The 27,057-nt window shown below is 22.5% G+C and overlaps 1 protein-coding gene across 1 annotated transcript in view; it reads left to right on the top strand.

Annotated features, from left to right (window-relative positions):
* LOC129611755 (peripheral plasma membrane protein CASK) overlaps positions 1–26,189 on the top strand; it is a 41,955-nt gene extending 15,766 nt beyond the window's left edge. The window contains exons 6-11 of the mRNA XM_055525060.1: positions 7,903–8,041; positions 24,344–24,463; positions 24,562–24,684; positions 24,751–24,858; positions 25,489–25,664; positions 25,828–26,189. Coding sequence (XP_055381035.1) covers positions 7,903–8,041; positions 24,344–24,463; positions 24,562–24,684; positions 24,751–24,858; positions 25,489–25,664; positions 25,828–26,007 — 846 coding nt within the window. The 3' untranslated portion in view covers positions 26,008–26,189. The remainder of the gene's footprint in view (positions 1–7,902; positions 8,042–24,343; positions 24,464–24,561; positions 24,685–24,750; positions 24,859–25,488; positions 25,665–25,827) is intronic.
* Positions 26,190–27,057: the final 868 nt, after the last annotated feature.

The raw sequence follows: 27,057 nt of genomic DNA, 5'->3' as shown, positions 1-27,057 counted from the left end.
TTTACAAATTCTTTTTCAAACACGTTGTAGTTTTTCTTAGTTAATACACGAGTATTGTGGATATTTAAGTGTACACTGAGGAAAAATGTTTCTTATACTAAAATAATTTGTTTGTAATTATTGATTGAACCGAGCTGGCGTTAGAACAGCTTACCGTCTCCAAGTGCTTCCAGCTTAGCCACAATTTTTACCAAATCCGTAGTCGAAAACATTTCGAAACTTTGAATTGCTCTCATATGATGTTCCATTTTCAAAAATTTTTTGCGAAGCTAAAAATTGCTAGTATTTTGTTATGAAATTTTTTTTTTAGCTTTTCTTTTAGAATTCCACTTGGTTTCCAATAAAAACCTCTAAAATATATTAAATTTATTGTATTTCTTCCTCATTTTTTCTATATTGTAAGATTTTTAAAAATTTTTAAGTTAAAATTTTGGTCTTTTTGAAATTTTATAACCTCCAACTCCCGTTTTATATACAATAACAAAAATTTATTCATATTTTTATAACAATGATTTTATTGTTAGCAGATTTTTTTTTTACTTTTTCTTTTTTCTTATACAATTTGAAAAGTATGAATTTTTCAAAAGAATATACCACGGCGCTTTCTTTTAAATCATAAAATTAAAATTTCCAGCTGTTCTTTTAATTTTAAATATGCAATAATATTTCTTTTATATTGCAACATCACTGGAAAAGAATTGTAAAATTTATTATGCTTAGACAATGGCAACACGGGAACAATAACAATCATCTCCTAAATGTATGCAATTTGAGTTTTATGTAAAATGAAATTTTTTTTTGAATTTTTGTCTTGTACCGTGGGTGGTGTACGAGTATGTAGTAATTTTTTTTAAATTATTTTTAGAATTTGAAAATTTAGAAGAGAATGGCCGAGTATTAAAGTTGCAAACCATATTAATGTATGTATATTTATAAAGATATGGTGTTATGTGTTTGGTTACAATAAAAAACGTTGTACACATTTTTTTTAACCTTCACTTATTTTCTCTTGTCACGTTTTTCTACCATTTTTCTTTTTCTTTGAAGCAAAAAATTTTAAAACCTTTTTTCGCTTGTTTTTTAATTTTTAGGCCAAACATGAACTGCATAAAGGTAAAAATTTTTTTTATTTTATTTGTTTACGAGAAATAAACAAGGACTTTTAGATATTTTTATAGTCAATTTTAAACTTTACGAAAATAACGAAATTTGAGTAGGAAATTTCAGTAAAAAATGTCAGGTAAAAGTATATCGAAATACGTTCTAATTGAAAAACTTTGGAATTTGCTGTTACAATCCAATGCTCGTACAATATACAATTAGCCTTGCAAATAGAGTCCAAGCAATTTTCTTTTAAAACTTCGGGTACTCAAACATAATAATACAATTTTTATAGAACTTCAAAACTGGCCACTCATTATAATTCAAGCGTAAATTTGGGAAGCTCCAAGGTATCAATCAAACCCGTGTCTTAAAAATTATGAACCGCAAATTTTTATAATTTGTTTAAAATAAAAGTAATTGCCTTCAACTTATATAAAATAATAAACAAATTTCTTTAAAAAATGAATAACTTTTGCTAAATGTGAAAGGAATCGAGTTTTATTAATGCCGCTAATTGTATTGATACAGCAAATCGAAGACTTTATTTTATTCCTCATAAATTTTATAACATTTATTTAAGTCACCGAACCAAAATTTACGAAATTTAATTATAGTGTGTTAAAAATTAGAAATTTTTGTATATCTTATAAAAAATATAATTACATAATTAAATAAAGTTACAAGATATTTTTTTTTTCGCACAATAGAAGCGTATACAGTTGTCCCCAATTTCTTTAATAATATTTTCTATATTTCAAAAGAAATATTCATTAAATTTGGCTTAATTACAATTTTTAATGAGTAAATTTGATTAAAATTATTTTTAATAATTATTACACCACTTTATTTTTCCCTATTTTATAAAAATGTTTTTCTGGTAAAAAATGAAAATCTTTTTAAACAAAAAATCTAAAATAAACATATTTAATATTACTCTAAAAATTGAAATTGACAACTTTGGGATATCTTTATAAATAAATAGCTTCATCATTCTTGGATATGCTTCATACATAAATAATTCTGCACTATTCTGCAGTGAAATAGAATGATTTTTTTTAATTGAAATGGTGTCTCTGACATGTTTTCTACAGCATTTGTGTTTGTTCCAATTAAATCTATCAATTATCTGAATTTCAACGTAAAATTTTTGTTCAAAGAAATTGTCTCGTTTCCGCTCTCTTAACGCATTTTTGAGTAATATATGATACTTTTAGTAGCACAAACGTAAATATGTTACACACGAACACCTCCAAATCCAGCTGAATTCATTTTTCTACGAGAAATTCATTCTCAAATTTCTCTTGAATTCAATAATATCACTCAAATTTCATGTCACTCTTTGTAAACACAACATTAATCAAATACGAGTATGTGTCACACGCATATTTCTCGCTCTCTTTTTTCAAATATAGAAAACGAAAAATCGTATTTATAACACTTTTTAAAATTGCTCTGTTACACATTATCTATAATTTTTTTCTGTGCGTAATTAAAAAAAACGTGATATCATCATTTTATACTCCAACAAATTTTTTTTTTCTCTTACAATATTATTAATAAAATGTCCTTTGAATACAAAATTAACATGGCGTTTTTTTCCTTATTCGCTAATAAAATATAAAACTTCTCCCTAGTACCATATTAAAAATTTAGAATTTTCTAGGATAAAAAAAATTCCTCTAAAAAAAAACAAAAAAAATAATATGAATTTTATGAAAAAGTTATGATAATTTTTTTCACAAACAAAAAAAGAAAATATTTTAGAAATGAATCAAAAAGGATGAAAGGATCATGAAGAACAAATTTACTTTTGCAAAAAACAAAAAAAACACGGCAAAAAATATTCTAACCACATAATTTAATATTAACGCTAAAATATTTTGAGGGAAAAAGTTTATTTTGCACCGCTTGACTAATAAAATTAAATTTAATAGCGCTGGTTTTTGGTTTAATAAACTAAATACAAAAGCAAATTACCGGCTTTCATTTTCTAAGGAATTCTTTACTTGTTAAGCAAAATAAAATTTGTAGTTAAAAAAAAAAGCAACCACAGCTGATCACACAATAAATGTGATTTAAATAGATTAAAAGAAAAATTAATTGAAATTTATGATTGCTTGCAAAATTTTCTTTATCACATTTTAAAATAAAATAAATAAAAAAAAATACAGAATAATTTTTTATATCCTTATAAACAATGGTGCATAGCACAAAAACCCAGGCAAAATCAAGTTGTTGTATAAGAAAAGTTATGACAGAAATCTTATTTAATTTGTATTCAATCTATGCTGGGACTAATCTCAAAAATAATTAACTCATATCATGATAATTACGTTATCCAGGTTTTGCATAAGCAAGTTTTTGGAATAAGTAAGCCCCCCCTTTCATTCTATTTAAGATCAATAAGGCTGCCGAAAAAATTATTACCAACAATCAATCCTTGTTGCAATAGATTGCGGTATATTAATTATATGCCGATTAGAACTGATGATAATAGCTGAATAAATGCCTCATTTATAATTAAAAACTCTAAAAATCTAGCAATATAAAAAACTGCGCCATGAATTAATTAAAATTAAATTTTCATTGTATTTTAAGGTAAAATTTAAAAAAAAAATAAAAACTTTTCGAAATCAGCTCGAAATTTAAATTATAATTCAGAAAATCAAAGAAGAGTTAAACACTTGACTTATTAATTTTGTTATGTATAGTGTGTCTGCCTTTCAAGTAGAATACTTGATTCTTAATAAAACAAATTTGTTTTTTTTTTTTTGTTAAAAAGTTCTCTTTAGAATTCGGAATTTTTACTTTATTTATTTTGTTTATAGAGTGGAATTTTCGGAACTTTTATTTATTAATTAAATAAAATTTCTTTGAAGTCATTGTTTAAAATATATTGGAACCAGGTTATAAGTTAAAAAGTAACCAGGTTAAAAAATTTAGTTATTTCATATATAATTTTCGATTCTAAATTTAAAAATTCTAAAACAAATTAAATCTATAAATCCTCCGTCTATCTATTCCCGTAAAATGGTGCAAAAACTTATTTTTAATTAGAAATTTATAATTTAATTTCTCCTTAAATATTTGATAAGTAATAGTAAGAACTACAATACCTAATAGTAAAACAGCGTAAAGAAGTTGAGGTCGGAAATTGAAATTCGAATAAAATCAGAAACCATAAGCAAATCAATTCAAAATTTTTTCATAAGCTACACGAATGCGAACTCAAATAAAAGCCCCAATACAAACAAAAACTCAAATCTGAATGAGCCCAAACTAAAGCAACGAACTTGAACTTAAACACGAACCCAAACCAAACCCAACTGAAGCGAGTTCGTATCTGAACACGAAAATAAATTCAAAGCCGAACACAAACCCGAACCTGCACTGTATACGAACATGAATCCGAATTCGACCACAAAAAAAGTTTTTGAAGAATAACGACTATTTAACTAAAAAATTTTTGGTTTTTCAAATCACGTATATCGCCTTAATTCGCCATAAAGTCTTATATAAAAAGTAAAATCTATAGAATTAAAATTTCATTTTCAATTGAAGCGCTCAATGTATTAGCAGAATATCCAACATTTTTGCAAAAATGAGTTATTATGTTCAATAGAGCTATAACGACCTGAAGAATTGTTCTATGTTTTTCAAATTTTTTAGTTTACTCCTCTTTACATTCTACTTTAACATAAATTCGTTTTTGCCTTTTAAAAATCTTCTTAAATATTTCAATCGCAACTCATACCCGAAATGTTATTTTTGCACATTGCTTATGAAAAAATGAAGGCAATAATTCCAGAAACCGAATACATTGTATTTCAAATTGAAATCTTTTTTATTTCATGCAATTTTCAATTGTCATTAAATTCGATTTGAATCACAGCACCTGAAAATTTACTAATATTCTCTTTTGGAATTTCAAAATTGAAAATAAAATAAAATTAAAATGTACAGGATAAAGTTTTATTATAAAAGTGAAATTTATATTATTTTCGTTCTCTGTTTGTTATTATTATGGACTTATGTATGTAATAATTTTATTTAAAATAAAACCAAATAAAAATAAAAACCCATCCAACCACCACAAAGAAATTATTTTTTGGAAAGTATAGTCGAAATAAAGAAAATAATATTATTTCTTTTTTATCCCTAAGAACTCAATTCTAAGAACACAAAAGTTTTACTTTTCTATACTAAATATCCGAATTACTTTGGTTTCCTATATCAAGTCTCTTTCTACATTATTTTTAATTTACAATGAAGTTTTAATAAAGTTAGTATAAGGATTTTTTGATATTTATTTCTTTTAAAATCGTTTCACATTTTATTTTTTTGTTTTTATAAAATTTTATTCTCAAAATTTATAGATTTTGAAAAAGTTTTCAAAAAAATTATTGAATAAATTGAATTTTTTTTTGTTTAATAAAATATTACGAATATTATTTTGTATAAGTTAATAATTTAGGTCAAAAATTCCTTTTGATCAACTTTTTAACAAAAATTTATTGATAATAATAGGAAATTGCCAAAAATAAACAAATTGAAATGGAAATTGAATGAAAATTAAAAAATTGAAATATTTTAATAAAGTTTTTGTAAATTTTACAATTACCATTTAAACTGAAAATTTAATTTAATAATGTAGGAAATACAATTAAAATCTTTTATTTATTGAAACACGAGCCTTATAAATTACAGTGATTTTATTTTAAATTAAAGAATTTTTAGAGTTCAAATAGAATGTCTACGTTTTTAAAGTCTGAAATTGCTAATGACATGAATTGTCATTAATTTTTTAAAAATGACAACAGTGTTGACAAATCTAATTGCATAAAAAGTGTTAGTCGTCATCGCCATTCTACTACATTTTAATAAAAAAATTTACAGTTAATGATATTTTACATTGTGCTTATTTCTCTTAATAATGCTAAATAAAGTTGTGCTTGAAATTTATTGTTGTCATACAAGATATATTTAAAGCGTACCAGCGCCCTATTAGTAACTTATCACATACTGCTTTTCAGCTTATCATAAATTTGGTTGCACCAAAAGTTTTTAATTATAACTTGTGATTCTTTCATATTGTGCTAAATAAAAATTTCTATATATTTTACACGGTTTAAGGCAACGTAAAATCAAGAATCTTTTTTGATAGAGTAATTAAGTCAATAAGTACTTTAAAAATAAAATTATTAAAATAAAGTATTAAGCTTCATTATTAGTAATATTTTAAAATTTTAAGACTTATAATAAAACTGAAAATCGGAAGTAAACTTGCTGGTTCTCAAATTCAATTCTCTTTCGAGTTTCAAAATTTCTAATTTATTTTTATATAGTTCCGACTCCAAAACTTGTTTCTTTAAAGAAACAAGTGGGTCCGTTTCTATTTTTCTTTTTTGTCCAGAAAATTTATGATTTTCTAGACTTTTAACAGGAGTTTGGGAAGTTGAGCAAGCCAAAGAAACATCATCTTCGGGTAATTGAACTTCATCCGACTCAAAACGCTGAAGTCCAGTAACCACTGCCATGTCAGTGCCAATAATTTCTAAAATGACTTCATCCACCTCATTCAACAAAACTTTTTTTCCTTCCCCCGTGCCCGGTTTTTTCGAATTATTCATTTTGGCCTACAAATTATAATAAAAATATGTATTATTTTAAGATTAAAATTAAGAAAAAATTTTAATATTATTACTAAAGTTCGGCTTTTCCAAAGACCAAAAAGATGGTCTCTAGCATAATACCAATCTCTGTTCGTTTCAGCTAACCCCAAAGATTTCGCTTTAGTGATAACCTCCTCCCATGCTTTTTGTTTTTCCGCTTTGGTGGTGGAGTTGTTTTGGAATGATCCAAATAATATGTCCTAAAAATATTTTGTACTATTGTATATTCTTTACAAATAAATACAAGATTGATTTTAGATAGGTACTTTATATTTTTTAATCACTTCCAAAACGGTAAGTTTTTTTTCTTTTGAATTGCTTCGTTTCATTTTTTTTAACACAAAATTAATTTTACATTATGATATTTTTAAAACAACTAAATCCAATGAGAAATAAAACTGTAATGATAAGTTCTTATCAAATTACAAAACGCAATTTTTTTGGGGCTTAGCACTTATCATTTTTACTTATCAAAAAATGATAAGTTGCAAAGTTGATTAGTGACTAAAATTTATATAACTTTGATGCAACACATGACACACTTATCTTATCAAAAAAAAAATTATGTTGTAAGTTGGTAAATGAGAAGTGATAAGTTGTTGGCTCAATAAGGCCTGGTTCTAGTTGTATTTCTACAATAATTTTTAACTTTTTCAATATTTTAATCTATGCGTATATTAGTATACTGGGTAAGAAAATGAGAGTAATTTCTTTTCTCTTTAAAAAAAGAAGAGCAACTGCGTGTAATTTTGAATTTGTGTCGTACACTGAGAATAATTTAGTAAATAGTAAATTTCTTTAAAATTTAAACTAAATTTCTTTTACTATTCGAAGAAGAGCAGCACAGCATAGTATGTTTACAACTATGTATTACAAAATACATAGTTGTAAACATACAGATTTTCAAATATAGTTGAATATAAAATCTCAGTATGCACTCTAACGCAACTTGTTTTTGTAGATTCCATAATCCAATGTTTATTTTAAATAATTTCAATTATTTACTGGTGACTCGCATCAGATATTGCAAAAGTATAAATGCAATTTTATAAAATTCAAGAACTTCAAAATTTTTTTTATTTTATTCAAAAAAGTTATTAAAAATATTTATTTTCATTATATATAGATTATTAGTAAAGATGATCATCATTGGTGGCAAGCAAGACATGATGCAGCTGGTGGTTCAGCTGGTTTAATACCATCGCCGGAATTACAAGAATGGCGTATTGCATGTCAAACTAGTGATAAATCAAAACAAGAGCAAGGTAATTTTAAATTTCATTTTCGACCCCCTACATATACATTTTATGCATTATTACGAAAAAAATAACAAAAAACCAATTTCATAAAATTAATAATATTTTAATTTTAAATATAAAATTAAGGCCAAAACAAAAAAAAAACAGATATTTAAAAAAAAAATTATAAAAAATCATAAAAAAATTCATAATTTTCATTATAAAAAAATAAAAAGCAATTTAACCCCTTATTTTATATACATACATATTAACTCCTATATTCATGTATAATTTAAAAAAAAAAATTAAATTAAAAATATTAAATTTTTTATTATTCATCATTGTTCAATAAGTTTATGTTTTATAATTTTGAAATTCAAAATTTAAAAAAATAAGAATTAAAAACAAAATAAAAAATTTTAATTATGTTTTATAAATTATTTTAAAGTTTTTATTTAAAAAAAAATTTTAAAACTATAACAAATTCTATAATGTCCTTCTGTCTTTTTCTGTCTCTCTCTATATCTATATATATTATATATATATATATATGAATATATTAAAAATATTGATGTACTTAAAATGTTTGATTTTAATTTCAAGTTTTTAAATCTTTCTGTCGTTTTAATTTTATTTCACATCTCAATTTTCACTTTTTAATTTATAATTTTTTTTTATTTTTTAATTTTAATTTATTAATTTTTAATTTTTATTTGAAATCATTATGAATTCATTCATATTATTTAATTATTAAATAAATTAACAAAATAATATTTATAAATTAATTAATTCAAATTAAAAAAATATATTAATTATTAATCTATATATATTTATATATATATATATATCTATAACTGTCGTTAACTGAGTTTCTATATATAAAATAATATTTGGTGTGGTTTTGAATTGAATTCATTATATATACATTATATATATATATTTATTATATACTATTAATTACATATATATATATATATATATAATAAGCAAAAAATTATTGAAAATATATGAACGTTTTATTTTTCTTTACAAATATTTTTATTATATTTATTGATTTTTTTTTTATTAATTTCATATTATATTTAGTAAGTAATTTAATTTTAATTTTTAAACTAATAAATTTCGAATATTTTAAAATAGAATTAAATTCGATATAGAAAATTAAATAATCATTATTTTCCTTCAAGATTGCATTAAAAAATTAACATTATAATTGACTTTCAAGTGTGACCGTATCAAGTTTAAATTTAAATTGGATTAAAATCAACCTTCACCATAAATTTGTTATTAATAAATATACATATTTTACAAAATGGCGTTATTAATTTTTAATCAGTGCTTGAAAATCATTAATAATAACAGGAGTTAAATTTACTCCTTAAATAATTAATGTTCAATTCTGCTCTATTTTCCGCATATAAGTGTGGCCATCTTAACAATATTATGATAATACTAAATAATGACATGTTATAGAATTTCGTCATAGTTATTAAACAAAATAGCAATTGTTGAAATAAATTTTGAAATATCTATAAAATATTAATTAAAACAAACAATTTTTAATAATTGTTTATATATTTTACAAAATTTTCAATATACATACATAACTTACGATAGTGTTATGAAAAGTATAAATTTCAGCAATTTTCTGTGAAATTCAGGAAATTTCTTACTCGTATGAATTGTAATTATGTTTTTTCGCAAGTATGCCAACTATAAAAGTTTGGAGAAATCCAACAGCTATTACTAACGCCCAACACGTTATATTGCGAAAAGTTTCTTTTGTCTTCTCTTACCTTCTCTTACCTTAAGTAATCCAGCATATTCTAACGCAAAATTCTGCTTCACCTGAACTTAAAATAAAATTAATTTAAACAATTTTTAATTTAGATTTTCATTTCTTTGACAGCATATTGTGTTCTATTTTTATTTTAGTATATTAGTAATTAGGAAAAAAAATAATTATTTTACATAATCATATAATTTTTTTGTTAAATTTGTTTAAACAAAAAATTTTACGAAAACAAAAGCAATTAAAATAATATTTAAAGGTTAAGAAAAAAAAAAAACAATCCTGCTTTTTTTCTTAATTTTAACCACTTATAACAGAACGTCTTCGAAAAAAATTATAAACTATTTATTTATAAACTATTAATTAAAAGCTTAAATATTATTTTTTTTTATTTTATTTATATTTTATTTCCTTACTAATTCTTATTTTAATTTCATTGAAGAAAAAAAAATTTACATTTATAACAGTGATTTGTTTCTTAATTTTATTTTCTATATAATTAATTTTTTCTGTTTTGTATAATGTCATGTGTCATTTTTTGTCATTGTGTCATTTGTCAATGTCATTTTTATGTCATTTTATACTTATTTTCCATCTTTGTCTAGATCCTCTCTTTACATTATGTATTATGTATCACATTCACATAATAATTTCACATATAAAAACATCATAATAATATAAATATATAAATTTATATATATATTTACAAAAAAAATAAAATGTCATCATATATAATATCAATTGTCATAATACATATATGTATATATATATATATATAAGTGTATGTACATATTTTTATGTATACTATAAAAAAAAATTAAATAAATTAACGGGTAGATCATAATATTATATATATACATATATATGTACATAAACATGTATAATTGTAAATAGCTGTGTATGTATGTGCGTCATTTTTGTGTAAGTGTGACTTTAATTTTCATTATTTTTTTGATTTTTACATTATCCACCATTTCATAATTTTCTTAAATTAATTAATTTAACTATTTACTGAAATAAATTTAATTAATTTTAAATGAATATTGATCACAACAGTTTACGGGACTTAAGTAACTAATTTCGGGCTACGTACTATAAATATCTATTTATAGAAGAACAAGTCAAATTGAAGTCAAAGTTCTTCAATTTTATTAAGAGTATTCGACAATAATCATCAAATTTTTAGAATAATGCTAATAAATGAATGTAATAATGTACAGCATAACTCAACAACAACTTGGAAGTAATATACTATCAGGTCGAAATGAGTAAAATTTTTGTTCGGAAAACAATGTCAAATAGAGGAACTTTCAAATCGGATATATATAAAATTTTCCCTCTAAAATCTTTGTAGCTCTATGATCCGAACAAAACTTGTATTCACTTTCAACCACCTACTCCATTGTATGTAGCTGAATCTACAATTTTGTGATGAATTGTTGCTGAATCGTATATAATAAAAAAAAATTTATTGAAAAATACCTCCGAATTGCAATAGATTTGAAAGTATCTAAATATTCAAAAAATTTATCTTATACAGTAAAACTTGTCAAAGCTGGACATGCACGTGACGGAAATTTTTTTCTAGCTCAAACAGTTTTTCAAAAATACTTACATTTTTATTTTAGATACAATCCTTTTCATTAAAATAGAATTATTATTAAGATTTTAATCGTACAAATTATTAATTACTAGTACTCGTATATGTTTGTGCTTCTCAATTTTATTAAAATATAATAAAATGAAATAAGCGATAAATTAAAAAAAAATATGTATATTGAATAAAATATGTATGACATTTGTGGTAGAAATTTCGTAATTTCCGGCATTGCCAGGCTACAAACATATAAAAATTCATGTATTTACAAGTATTTCCCCTAAGTGTCGCGTTTGACAAGTTTTCTCATTTTTACATATACAAAAATTTTTTATGGGCAGCATATATAAAAATTTTTATTAAAAATTGGAATTTTCCTGGTAAATATAAGTTTTTGCCTTTGACAGTGTCCATTTCCAACAAGTTTTACTGTAATTGATATATTTTCTAGATATTTTGAAAATCTACATTAGTTTCGATTAGCAATAACGGCAACACCTCTTCCCAATTCATTAAGCTATATTTTTTCTTTAAATCAGCTATTATGCTTTAAATTCTACCAGGCAAACAGAATAAATTTTCTTTAAAGAAAAGTAATATTTTCCTAAAAATTCATTTGTTTTTCTTAAAAATATTTACTCAGAATTCCTGAAATTATTAAGATCTCTAAATAATAAACAAAGTTAAAAAAAATTTATTCTTTCCTTTTAAAAACAGTCATATTTTAATAACGTATTCAAAAAATATTTTTCTTAGATTTAGTATATGAACTTTAAATGCCAAATAAAAAAAATTATTTATTTTAAAAAATTTAACTTTTCCATTAAAAATTTTCCAAATATGTAAATTATTTTTCTTTTAAAAAAAAACAACAGGAAGAATAAAATAACAAACAGGAAATTTTCATTTTATTTATTTCTCAAAAAGATTTTAATAATTCATTAAATTTTTCTTATTGTCTTAAAATTTGTAAATTAATTTACATTAAGAGAAAAACATATGTATGTAAAATTAACATGAATGCCGTGGAAATATAAGAGCCAATTCCTTGAACAGAATTTATTTTCAAAACTTTTTACAATTATTTTGAATTTTCATCAAAACATTTTTTCTTCTTCTTCTACAATAATTTCTTTGAAAAGTAAATAAAAGAGTTTCCGTTTTACAAAAAAAAAATAAAACAAATATGTATGAGTTTTATTTTTCTTAAATTAATTACTTTTCAAATTCCTTAATACTTTTACTCTATGACATAATTATATTTAGTTCTGTGTATATCAAAATCAGCTACACTCAAAATTATACCATAAGCTGTCAAAGTTTCTTTAATTGTTTGTTTGTTTATTTGTATATTTTTCATTTCTTTCAAAATTTCTTCAAAATATTTCCATTTAGGTTCTAAAAATATTTTCACAATTTCTAATGAAACAAATTTTAATTATTTAATTATATATAGAACACCTGTAGAGAATAGCTTTCAAAAATTCTTTTTTATTTATCCCTCTAAATAGTTTATTTCTTTTTCCCACCCCACTTATTAACGGTCTTACTTGTTAGAGTAAAACTCAAGTCAGTTAAAATTTTTTTCATAAAAAAAAAATTATAATTTTGTGCTTAAGTTATTAAATTTTTAAATTGAACGGTATTATAAGAGAATGTACTTTTTGAAGTATTTAATCTAAAAGTGACAGAATAATACCGAAAAATCCTACCATTGACATCATTTAAAATTCCATATTTTGATTGTATAATTTAAAATTTATTAATTATTTATTAAAAGTTGGAGAAACAATGTATAAAATGACAACAATTTTTATGATTTGAACGTAGTTTGCTAATCTATGAGATCATATGAAATTGAGAGAAATTACCTTCTCGCACATAGTCTCGTACTCTCGTATCATTTTGTATTTAGGCCGCATTTGAAAAACTCTACGTTCATCTTTGTATTGACAGTAAAACTAACCCTTACCGCCGCCATTTTCCAAAATTATTCTGTTTATATATTTATACTAAAATTTTTTAAAATATGTTTTCAAAAATTCAAACCAAAACTATTTTGAAAATTTTCTCTGAATTATATGTTTCTTTATTCTCTTTATTAAAAATATTGTAAAAGGTTTTAAATTTAATAGTATGATTACCTATTTACTTGTATTTTAAATATTCTCTACTAAAGCTTTTAGATTTAATGTTTTTAAGCTTATATTTTGAAATCTTGATATTCTTTTACAAAAACACTAAAGTCACATATACTTTTTAAAACTAAACTATCGATTTGTAACTGTAATTGCTACATATTTCTTCAATATTTATATTTGTAGTGATCACAAAATTAACATGAAATTTACAGTAAAACTTAAATAAATTCAATTTTGAAAATTTTGGGGCATTGCTTTCAAAGAATATAACACTCCATCCACATGAATATAATACTAAGAATATAACAGAATCAGGAATAAGTAGATGAAAGGAGGTTGTAAATGGGGTTCTGTTTTCATTGGCAATTCTGTTATATAGGACTTAAAACTAACTGAACTAATCAGCTATCAGCTGTCTCTGTTATACAAAGTTCTACGTAAAGGTCACTGTTTTTTCAGAATTTATATACCAAGTTCTACGTTTAGAGCATTATTATGCTCACAAATGAAACTGTTATAATTTAATTGTTATGACAACTTTTTCAGTTTAAATTTACAGTCATTATAAATGGGTTATACTGTATTTCTTTTTTATTTGTTTTCAAATTAAATAACAATTCCAAATCCATTTTTACTAAAAAGAATATTTTATTTCTTTTTAATCCTCTCTTTAAACTTAATTTTTTATACCTTTATACCTTTTGAATTATAAATTTTACTTAGAAAACAAAACCTGCAGCAAATCGTAAAGATTTGGAAAAAAATTTTCTTCATTATTTTTTCAAAATTATTTCAATAATTTTTATTTTTTGATTTTTTCTTATTTTTTTAAGAACATAAAGGTAAAAAATATTATTTTTTTCCATATTGTGCCAATGGAAAATTAAATAAGTAATAAATAAATTTTAGGATTTCAAATCCACTCCCAATTCTTTTGTTGCCTAAGTAAAAATATCTTTATCCAGGGTCTCTTTACTCAACTATAGGAAAAAAAATAAAGGATATTATAAAATTACGATAAAGCATGAAATAATTCTCAAATTAATTCTTTCATAATGATTATAGATGTTTCCAAATACAGTGTCCAATAAAATTAAAAAAAATATTTTCACTTTTTTAAATATTTAAATTTCTTAAGAAGCCATTGATAACAAAACTTTAAGAACTATGCGAAATAAGTAACTATGGGCATTAAAGAGTTAATTATTGTTAAAATAATTTAATACCGCTTCTATTTGCCGATAGGTGAAGGTAACTTTTAAAATTTTAAAATTTTAACCTATATGGCGTTGTCCGTATAAAAACACACATAGAATGTCAAAATTATAAAAAAAATAATGTACCTTTAAATAAAATCTACCCTCCCCTCTTATAAGAAAAAAAAACATTTTTATTTTTATATTTAAACTCTTAAAATAAACTGAACTAGCTCCTAATAAATTAATTCGTATTTTGATTTTTGAAAATAAAACTGCAAAATAATTTTAAGATCTATGAAATAAATAAATTTTCTTTAACTTTTATAATTGTTACCTTCCATCAACAAGAACTTTCAAAAGTTAGAAAAAAGGGTATTTTTATTAGAATCCTTTTTTCTTAACAAATGTCATTCTTTAATTTCCATTCTTCTTTTTTTTTTGTATTTGGCAATATTTCTTCTTTTATTTTTAAGTTTACCAATTTCTAATTTCCCATCTGACATTTGCCTCCTTAATTATTCACTTAATTTACACAATTTCTATACTATATATTTATATGTTTGTGTGTATGTGTTCATATATGTATATATATATATACATTTGTCATTATATTTATGTACCATATATCGTATTACAATAAAATAAATAAATAAGAATTAAATAAAAGAAAAAAACATCAAATAAAATTTAAAAGAAAAAAAAAATTCATCAAAAATATAAAATTAAATTATAAAAAAAAAATGAAAAAAAAAAACCATTCCATTATCGTGTATATTCAGGAGAATCTGGGCCAGGATGTTCAGCACACGCTGAAGGATGTGATGGATCTACAGGTATTAAAAAAAAACAAAAACTAAAAAGAAATACAAAATAAAAGAATTTTGACTAAAAGTAAAAAAAAAACAAACGAATAAATGAAATTTGATTTTTGTTTTTTATTTTTCAAACAATTTTTTTCTTTTTAATTAAAACTTTAATAAGTTGGTTTAAATTTTTTTTCTTTCAAATATTTGTTGGTTTTCATATGGTAGTGCGAAATTGTAAAATTGTTCGAAAACGTATTCAAAATTTATTTTCATTTCCAAAAATTTGCTTGCAATTTAGTTGACTAAGATTTAAAAATATCAACTAATTCCTAAATTCATTGTAAATATATTGACAGAACGTCATAGATTAACTCTGTAAAATTAATAAATAATTTTTTCAATTGTCATTTGACATCGTCCAATAAAAATGTCATAAGAATTAAAAATTCATTTCAGCCTTGAAATTTATAAAATATACTTTAGATTAAACTCCAAACCTTTATTAGACGACACAAATTTGAATGCCATTTTATGTTGAAAACAGAACAAATGTAATTTTTCCCGGCGAAATGTTAGAATGGAATGCACGTTTTTTAATAGAATTGCCCAGAATCAAGGGAAATTACTGACGCAAATTTAATCGCCTGCGGTAAAATAACCTAAATTTCTATTTGACTTACTTTGTTTGAAATAATTTACATATTTCGCATGTGTGCGTTATTTATAAGATACTGTTCAGTTGATTTTGACGTTCCACTGTTATTCTGAGTTAAAAACGAAATCGTCCGCCGCTGCCGTTAACCGTTTCAGTTCTGTTTTTAAGGTCATTACTTTCATACAATGAGGAAAACTGACTACTTTGAACATTAGTAAAAGAGTAATTTTCCGGTGATGAATTTCAAAATTAAAGCACATTTTCTTGAAAATAAAAGAAATGCGGTATCCCGCAAAATTAACAAATAACTGAAAATTTCTATATTTTTAATTGAATATCTTCAATTTATTTCGTAACTCGTCTAAAAATTTTTCAAACAGTTAATACGTAAGCCGTGGTCGTTTATGTCAACATTTGATTCAATTGTCAAATAAATTAAAATTTCATATGAAAACCAATTTTCACCAAAAAAAAATTTTTTTTTTCGTTATAAATAAAAACCAAACAACTGTACAAATGTTAAAAATTTATTTATTTAAATATTTTTTATAGTTAATTTTTTAACGTAAAAATTTCTTTTTCGAAAATATTAAGAGCACATTTAATTTTTTTTATTATAATATAAACTTGGAATGTTCAATCAATGATTAATTTAAAAAAAAATGTTTCAAAAAAGATTTTTATACTTTCGTAATCGTAAATCAATTTTAAAAGAAAAATAAATTCAGGGTTTCAATAAATATTTTTTTCTTTTTTTTTTTGCTTAATTTTTATTTGTTAATTTTAAATATTTTTTAAGTAAAATTTAAATTTTAAATGAAACAAAATTAAATATAAAAAAAAATTCACCAAAGTTATCACCATTATTTTCACGATATTTTTAAAAGAAAAAATGGGGTAATAATCGGGGTTCTACTCTATTTGTCAGATAATATTTGATAAGTCAGGGTTAATCGGGAATTGCACTTCATTTAATATAAACTACAAATGCTGTCGAAAAATATATTCGCAAAAATAAAGATTTCCCCTTTTATATAAAATACTTTTCAGCTCTTTACAAATTGAGATAGTCAAAGAATAAATTATTTATAACAAATGCAATTTACTGGTACTTGAACATTTTTAAATAAATACGGATTACATTATAATTTAGAAATATGTGCGATCGTAAACAGTATTATCAAAAATAACCTGAAATTCTAACACTGTTATGACTAACAATCAAGTCAATGGCTCTTATTCTGAGTATAAAATCACTAATCGACGGTTATATTTATCGTAAAAGTTTCAAAAACTTTGTTATAGACACTAATCATTTGTATAAATATGTTTGAATTTTCAATAATAATATCGAACTTTTTACGATAATTATCATTATCACTTAATAAGATGAAGCTCCAACCCAACAATTAATAATCACCAATAATTTCAGATTCACATTTAATCTGCAATTTTTATATGCCATCAAAGAAAAAAAAATACGATATTATATTATTAAATAAATTTACTATATTATAATATATTTTACGATATTATCCCATTTTTTCTTTTAAAAACTTATTTATTAAAAAAACTGATTGTACTTATATTAAAATAAAAAGTTCACTTAGCTAAATATATAGTTTTAAATGTATAATCGTAAATTTATAAAATTAACATTATGTCATCTGTCATTTTTTTCTTCAAAATTTCAATTATTTTCATATTTTGTTTGTTCAATTCGATTAAATGTCATTTTGTTTTTATATTTGTAATTGTCATTTTTAAATGTAAAAATTTCATTGTATATTTTATACGTGAGAAAAACGAAAATAAAACCAAAATTTTTTTTTATTAAAGCTAAAAAATAAAAGTAAAATCTTAATAATTTATTTAATTAATATGAAATAATATTACTTGTACAGTAATTATAATAATTACATTTTAACGCTAAAAATGTCATCCGTCATAATTTTAAATTAAACGTCAACAACTGTATACATGAAAACGTAAAGAATCACATAAACATTAGAAAATTACTTCAAAATGACGTCCTAATTGTTAATTTGTTTTCAATTACAACAATATTATTTACTATTTTTAATTTTCTAAATTATAAAATTTAATAATTTTACATAAATATTTCTCCGGAAAAAAAAAACAAAATGTAAAACAAAATCAAAAAATATACTAAGCCACTGAACCTTAAGTATTTCAATTAATATTTTAATATCCGATATTGAAATTTAATATAATTTTTTATAAGAACGATATGTGATATGTCAATTAATTTTATTAAATATTAGCATATTAAATAATGCAACAAAAACATTCTTAAAAAAATTACATAATAAATGTGGTAGATTTTAAATGTGAAATTTAAACATGTTTTAAATTTTATTGCATTTTTTGGCAAATTTAAAATAACAACGAAAATCACAATTTATTTCTATAACATACACACATTCTCATATATGTTTGAATTTGAATCAATTTATTTTTTCAAATTACATTAAATGTGACAAAACAAATTGTCAGGTTTTATTTATACATAATTATTCTATGCCAATATATGCCAATAAAGCTATGTAATTACACACGAAAGGAATACTGGCAGATGTACTTAGAAAAGCTAATATGCAAATTAGTTAAGAATTTTCAATTATTTGTTGCAATCTTTTGCATTTAAAATCTACTAAATTTTACAATAAATTATTCAAATATTGATTTTGCACTCTAGATGTCAATTTTGATCAAACTGAAAGGTTTTGAAAATATCGTAAAAGAAATTTAATAATTATGAATAGTAAACCTTACAATAAAAATTGAAAATTTAACTCAGGCAGAATAAATATTGTAAGCATATTTTACGGTCTACCAGCATATTTACGGTATGCAAGCACATTTTGCGATCTACATCATATTTACGGTATATAATCACATTTTACGCTCTAAAAAAATATTTACGGCATAAAAGCATTCTTTACTATCTATATGCTTATACTGAAAATAAAACGGTTAATCACTATTTTAACATATCCCGTAAATTTAAAATAAATTTCAAATACCCTTATATCATTATTTGTTATATTTAATAATTCATATGTTTATGTATTTATGTATATATTATAGTATATAAGGAAATAACACTGTTTCCTGTATTACTGGTTTCAATAATCGATAAAAATATGATTCACGTCATCATAATAGTTACTAATATGAAAATACAATGTTATTTCAATTTTGTAACAGGATACAAGCTGATATAATAATATAAAATGATAATATAATAATAATAATTTAATTAATTTTTTGTTTTTCGAATCAATATTTTATATAATGCATAATATTTATTATGTGATGTATACATGTAATTAAATACGTATAAATTTATACAATTTTTGTAATAATATGCACACACACTCATATTTTTTTTTGTTTTAGTGTAAATACACAATAAAAGTATACATGAATTTCACACACAACATACACTTATACATAACATACTTGTAATTTAAAATTTGAAATACAATTTTTTTATAATTATAACTTTAAAAGCAGAAAATAGAACAAAAAAATTAATTACAAATTTATATTACATAAAAAATCCTTAAACCACAAATAACATAATAAATTTTATGTAAATTAATACGAATATTAAATAGGAAATTTATATAAATATGTTATATAAGAATATAATTAAATAATAGTATAACATTATGTAAATGACAATGTATTTAGAGAACAAATAATATAAAAATTGTATATAAGTAATTTTTTTTCTACTTTTTTAACATAATCCACAAAATTTTATTCTTTCCATTTTTATTATTTCAATTTTTTTTTCTTTTATTAATTTTTTAAAGATTTTTCCGTTCTTAAATTTTATAAAATAAATTTTTCAACCATTTTCATTAACGCTTATTTAAGAATAATTTTTCTTTACGATATTTTATTTTAAATTTTAAAAATTTTTAAAATTTGTATAATTTTTTCAAAAAAAAACTCTTAAGAGGCTGTCTTTTTTTTTAACTCATATATTATATAACACTTAATAATATATAAAATATAATAAATCGATTTTTGTTATACAAATACTATTTTTGACACATAATTTATACTGTTATACTAGTAATTAAAAATGGATCTGACAATTTTAGGATTTTTTATTTTTTTTCTTTTCTTTCTTTTTTTTTTTTCTTTTTCTCATTTTCTTTTTTTTTTAATTTTTTTTTAATTAATAATTTTTGAATATTTTAAGCTTGGCATGGAAATTTTTTTCATATAATTGCACGATTTTTAAATAAAAATGGAACAATTTTTTAAATATTTTTTGAATAAATTTATACAATTTTTGTGTAATAAATAAAAATATATTTGAAATGAATGGAATGATCTCAATTATTTTTAATATAATAAGTAATTAAATTTGCTATAAATAATAATGCAAATTAAAAAATAAATAAAAATAAAATTGATTTGTATTAAAATATAAGATCCAAAATTAAGATTTTTACATTTAAAAAATTAAAATATTAAAGTATAGAGTCCAATAACACTGCTATGATAATAATAGTAATAGTATAATAGAGTCCAATACAATAACTGAACACTGCTATGATAGTTATAGTATATATGAATTTAATATCAAGTCTTTTAAGTAACTTGGTTGACACATAAGAGACTTTTACTCCTCATTACTTCTATATATACGCAACTCTTTTCCTTAAAAAACTATTTGCTCTTTCTATTCCACTCTTCTTTATGTTGTGGCATACTCACTATTGTGAATTAATCTCTTTGTGATTAGATGGCATTTTTAGAGATAATGCTGATTTTATACGTCATTATTGAAGTGTTTCTTACTATCTTGACAGTTTTCAACTGTGAATAATCACATTTGATTTGAAAATGTAGTTGACATTAAATTTACTATAGACGTAGTATAGTAATATAAAAGTAATGGACAAGATCTTGTCCGAAATTATTGCTATCAAAATTGACACGCTTATTTTGAGTCGCCGATTTACAGATTCTTAATTTCAAATATTCAAAAATCTTCTAATCATATCGCGTTTTGGCACAATTCTAAATTAAATAAACAACAACTATAATACTATAAACAGGCAATATTAACTAAAAATTATAATTGATTCAACTTCAACTTTAAAATTTGCATATATTCTTACAAATATTAAATAAAATCTTGAAAAATATTTTTATTTCTAATGTCTTCTGATTTCGCATTAAAAAAACAAATATCATGGAAAATTTCCCTTTTAATAATCTAAAATTCTTCTTAAAATTAAAAGTTAAACAAACGTAGTTGGGAAATATGGTATGAGGTGTTAGACAACAAAAGCAAGACATACGCATTATGAAATTTGCTTTAAAATTCAATTTTCAATTCAATTTCTCTCCAATTCAATTTTCAATTGAAATTCTCATAGATTTTTTCTGAAAAGCTTCTATTATGTAAATACTCTCTACTCCATGTAATCATAAAAGTCATTTCTGATCAAAGATCAGATCTGCTTCAGAACTGTTATCATCATCATCATCTTTTCTACAGCTCCATCATCATCATCATCTTTTCTACAGCTCCGGGTGAGCCTTGATTTCGTTCACAATTTTCAGGGTTCTCCAGACTTCACGGGTTTGGGCAATTTCCCTCCAATCATGGACCCCAATTCTTCTTCAATCATTCTCTATACCATTGAGCCATCTAGATCTAGGCCTGAATCTTGCCCTTGTGTTTTATAGTCTTGCATCTACGATTCTTTTCTGCGCTCGATGTCCTGGCATTCGAGATACGTGTCGTACCCATCCTAATCTGTGTCACTTAATATATTTGACAATATTTTTGCCATCAGTTAGTTCTTCTAGACCCCGATTTGATCTTATTTCATATTCCCCTTTTTCATTTAATTTTGAACCAAATATTTTTCTGAACAGTTTTCTTTCAAGTATTTTCAACTTTTCCTCGTCACTTGTTGTCATGGTCCATGTTTCGCAGCTATATGTTAGTACTGGTTGAATTAACGTCTTGTACATTCTAATTTTTATTGACCTGGCTAGTAGCCTGCATTGGAAAAATGCTTTGTATGTATAATAGCATTTTTGTGCCGCTTGAATTCTCTCATTAATTGTTATGTGCATAGCATTTTTGTTATTTATTAAGGCATCCAGGTATGTAAAACTTCTTACACCTTCAAAGTTTTAATTGTTAATAGTTATGTTTTAGGAGTACCATTTCTGGTCACTAGCATGTATTTCGCCTTTAACTCATTGATTATCAAACCCACAGAAGCAGCTCTTCTCTCTAATATTAAAAAGTGATTATCATTTTCGAACAGAACTGTTATCATTTGTTCATATTAATAATTTTAAGTAAAAAATAAAATATTTCTAACATTAATTTTTCTTATACTTTTCTACCATTTTAAAACTTAAAACAGAATATTCACAATTTAAAAAATTTTATATTGCATCTGTTCATCCTCAGGCAGTCGTATAATATGCATTTGACTATAAATTTTTTATATTAAAAAAAAAAAGAGAAAATTATTAAATTTCTTTTTTTTTGCAACAATTCAAATTGGTTTATTATTATTTTAAATCTACCGATTTCTTTTGACTATTATAAAAGATTTTCTCACAAATTTTTCAGAAACAGATTTAAAAAATATTCAAATTATCTGGAACAGAATTGCTTGAAGCATAAAATATACCTTTATTTCAATACATTTTTTACTATACAAATTTAAAAGAGCTTATAATTTTTTTGAAAGAGCTTTAACTTAAATTTAATGAACTTCAAGGTATATGTACCACATCCGAATAAAGTATTTTTTTAAAGGCAAAATATTGAATACTTTGACAGAAAATCTTCTGGAAATTTATTAATTGAAATAAATTAATAAAATTTTTTAAAATTTTCAATTTAAATTTTTAAAATTTATAAGAAAAATTTTAATGTAACCATATTGTAAATGCATTTTGTCCACAGTTTATATAAAGTTGCCTATAATTATGCAATTTCCCCCACTTTTATTATCTATTTTATTATTTGTTTTGTCATGCCTTTAATTATCCTTACTACAGTAATTATCAAAGAATAATAATAGAATTGCTAATCTTTAATTGAATAAAACCCCTGCTTTGTGTGGAATTCTTTTTGTTTTTTTTTTGTAAATCTTTAATTACAAAAGAAACACCAACAAAGAGAATTGTGAAGAAAAGTTAAAATTAAAGATAATATATGGTTGCATTGTATTTTTAAACCATTTATAAAGAGTTTACTAAAACTAAAAGCATATTTTTAATGTTTTAAAGTTTTCGTACTCAAAACTCGTATAAACCAGCCAAGAGCTATTAGACGTGCTTAACTTATTTTTATGTGAACAATCTTCTTATTATATGAGTTATTTAAACAAAACTCTACGTATATAACAAGCTAGAGCGGCAAGAACAGCGTTGTATTCATTGTAATAACACAGATTTTTTATACCAGAATAAAATATAAATTAGAAATTTTCAAATATACGATAATTTTTGAAACTGAGTTTACAATCTACTTAAAATCATAAATTGTAGCAAGCGGTTTTTTTCCCAAAAAATTAATTTTGTCAGGAAATTTCACTATGGACTAATCGTCAATCGGCTTTTTTTGGTGCAAAACACGCATTTTTATTCCAAAAAGTGCGATACAATAAATTAAACAAATATAACAAGCCTTTTTAACTTTTTAAAATCATTTGCAATGTACATACATTTTATATAGCAAATTTGAGTACAAACAAAAACACTATTTTTAAAATAATTTCAATAAGCCTGCTGCATGTTTTGCTATAACGAAAAGCATTTTGATTAACTTTAAAAAATTTTTTTAAAATAAAATTTTTGACTTTTTATATTTCTTTAAATTAATTGAAAATAATATATTAATTTTACTTTTATATAAAATAAATAATTAAATTTCTAATATAATTTAAAAAAATAAAATATTTAAATTAATAATTAATTTTTTTTTTTTCTCTTTTTCTTTCTTTCCTCTCTTTTTCTATACTGTTTCTCTCTCTTTTTCTTTCCCTTCAAATTTCATCCACTTATTTGGTAAAAATTATTTTATTTAAATTATTTTACCGAACATACATGCAGTGAACTGTTCAATTTTCGGTCGTAAAAAGAAGCAATGCCGGGATAAATACTTGGCAAAACATAATGCTGTGTTTGATCAACTGGATTTGGTCACTTATGAAGAGGTTGTTAAAGTGCCAGGTAAATAATAAGAAATTTTTTTTTTTATTTAATTAATTAAATTTCCTTCTAGAATCATATAATTTAATTTTTTGATTTTTATGTTTTATTTTTAATAGTTGGAGATCCCAACTTTCAGCGTAAAACTTTAGTTTTATTGGGCGCACATGGTGTTGGTCGCCGTCATATCAAAAATACCCTTATAGCTAAATATCCGGATAAATATGCTTATCCGATACCACGTAAATATAAATTTTATTTCATTTATATTCAATTATCTATTTATTATATTTACAATATTATTATAGATACAACGAGACCTCCAAGACCGGACGAAGAGAATGGTCGAAGTTATTATTTTGTTTCACATGACGAAATGATGGCTGATATTGCAGCTAATGAGTATCTCGAATATGGTAAGTTGATTGATTACTTTCTTTTCAATCTTTCGTTTTTAAACATTATAGTCATTATCCTCACTGCACAAAACTTTCTATTAATTTAAAAATATCAATATCCATAATTTTGTAATTACATATTTTCATGAAACATCATGACATTAATGACATAATTTAATTATAAAAAAAATAAAATCATGACACATTGGCAGTAGCGTCGAATTATCTTCAATTAAAGTCACTTTTAATTGTTAATAATTTGACGAGTGAAAAATTTTTAAACGCAAAATATTTCATTCTTAATTGTTGAAGAAAAAATTTTAATTGATTAAATTAATTATGAAAAACATTTCACGTCATTTTTACACATTCATATTTTGTTCCTTGTTATTATTTTAATACGTATAAGCGTATATATGTAATGTGAACACATTTGTACATTACATATAGTAAAGCTACTACAAAAATATTTTGCACAAGAAAATTTAATCCTTTTTATGTTCATTTAAAGTCAAAATATTCTCCGTCATGGCAGATTATTTTCATTAACAAATTATTTAAGATCATAAATAAATAAAAAAAAATAACAAATCCCTTTGATAAACAATTTTTCTTTATATTTAACAAAAAAATTACAATTAATTTTAGGTACCCATGAAGATGCAATGTATGGAACAAAATTGGATACAATCCGACGTATTCATACCGAAGGTAAAATGGCTATTTTGGATGTTGAACCACAAGCGCTTAAAATATTAAGAACAGCTGAATTTACACCATATGTTGTATTTATAGCAGCGCCATCATTACAAAATATTGCTGATGTAAGTATTAAATTTATATTTATATATTCACAGATTTGTTTATGTAATTAATGTAATTAATGTGCCTATATATACAATACATATATGTAAATGCTAATTCAATTATATTGTTATTATTTTATTATTACACATAGTATAATATATAATATAAAATTATTTTTAGTATGATGGTAGCTTAGAACGCCTCGCTAAAGAATCAGATATGTTACGTCAAGCGTATGGACATTTCTTTGATTTAACAATTATAAATAATGATATTAGTGACACAATAGCAACATTAGAAAATGCTATTGATAAAGTACATACAACACCACAATGGGTACCAGTATCATGGCTCTACTGACAAGATAGTGAATTAGAATGTCCCGATTGTTTAGAAGGATGCGATTGTGAAATTGAATCACAATTTACATAAAATATAATTATAAAAAAATATATATATATACATGCATATATATACATATATGTATATATATTATTATAAAAATTTATTGTAAACATGCATATATATATATATTCAATATACATATATATACATATATATATATATATATATTTATATATATACATACATATATATATATATATATATATATATATATATATATATATATATACATATATATAAAAAGCTAAATTTTGAACCAGAACAAACGAATATATTCAATAATAAAAAAATATTAGAAATAAACATTATAAATTATAACATACTAATTTTATGAATATACAAATATATAATATACAAAACAGTTAATATAAAAATATAAATAAAAAAAATATGTAGTACACAATATTCAGTATAAATACATATATATGTATGTATATATATATATATAGTAAAAATATGTATATAGAAATGATATATATCAAAATTTAAATGAATAAAAAATATTAAAGATAGAAATAAAAAATGTAAATTTATTATAAAATATAATAAAATAAAACACAATTATTCTATTTTGAATATGCACATATATATATATATATTTCTATATGCATATATATATATATATATATATATACATTATAAACAACAATAGAATATATATATATATATATATATATATATATATATATATGCAGAAATATGAAATGAAATATGAAATCATAATGAAATACAAAAAAAAATGCTCTTACATTTTTAAATAAACATAAAATAAACATAAAAAAAAAACGAAAAACATCAGATATGAAATTGCAAAAGAAAATATTTTTTAAACAGAACAAATTTAAAATTCACATATTAAAAATTATATTGTATAATATGAGAAATAAAGAATAACATTTTTCTTTCTTCGTTCGTTTTTTTGCAAAAATATATTCACAAAACTGAAAATATATATATATACAAAAACAATAATATATATAATATTTTATATACTCATATATTATA

The sequence above is a fragment of the Condylostylus longicornis genome, unplaced genomic scaffold (genome assembly GCF_029603195.1).
Source record: "Condylostylus longicornis isolate FDR11 unplaced genomic scaffold, ASM2960319v2 ptg000055l, whole genome shotgun sequence".
NCBI lineage: Eukaryota > Metazoa > Arthropoda > Insecta > Diptera > Dolichopodidae > Condylostylus > Condylostylus longicornis.
The sequence above is the reverse complement of the archived record's forward strand: the minus strand, read 5'-3'. Positions and strand labels throughout refer to the sequence as shown.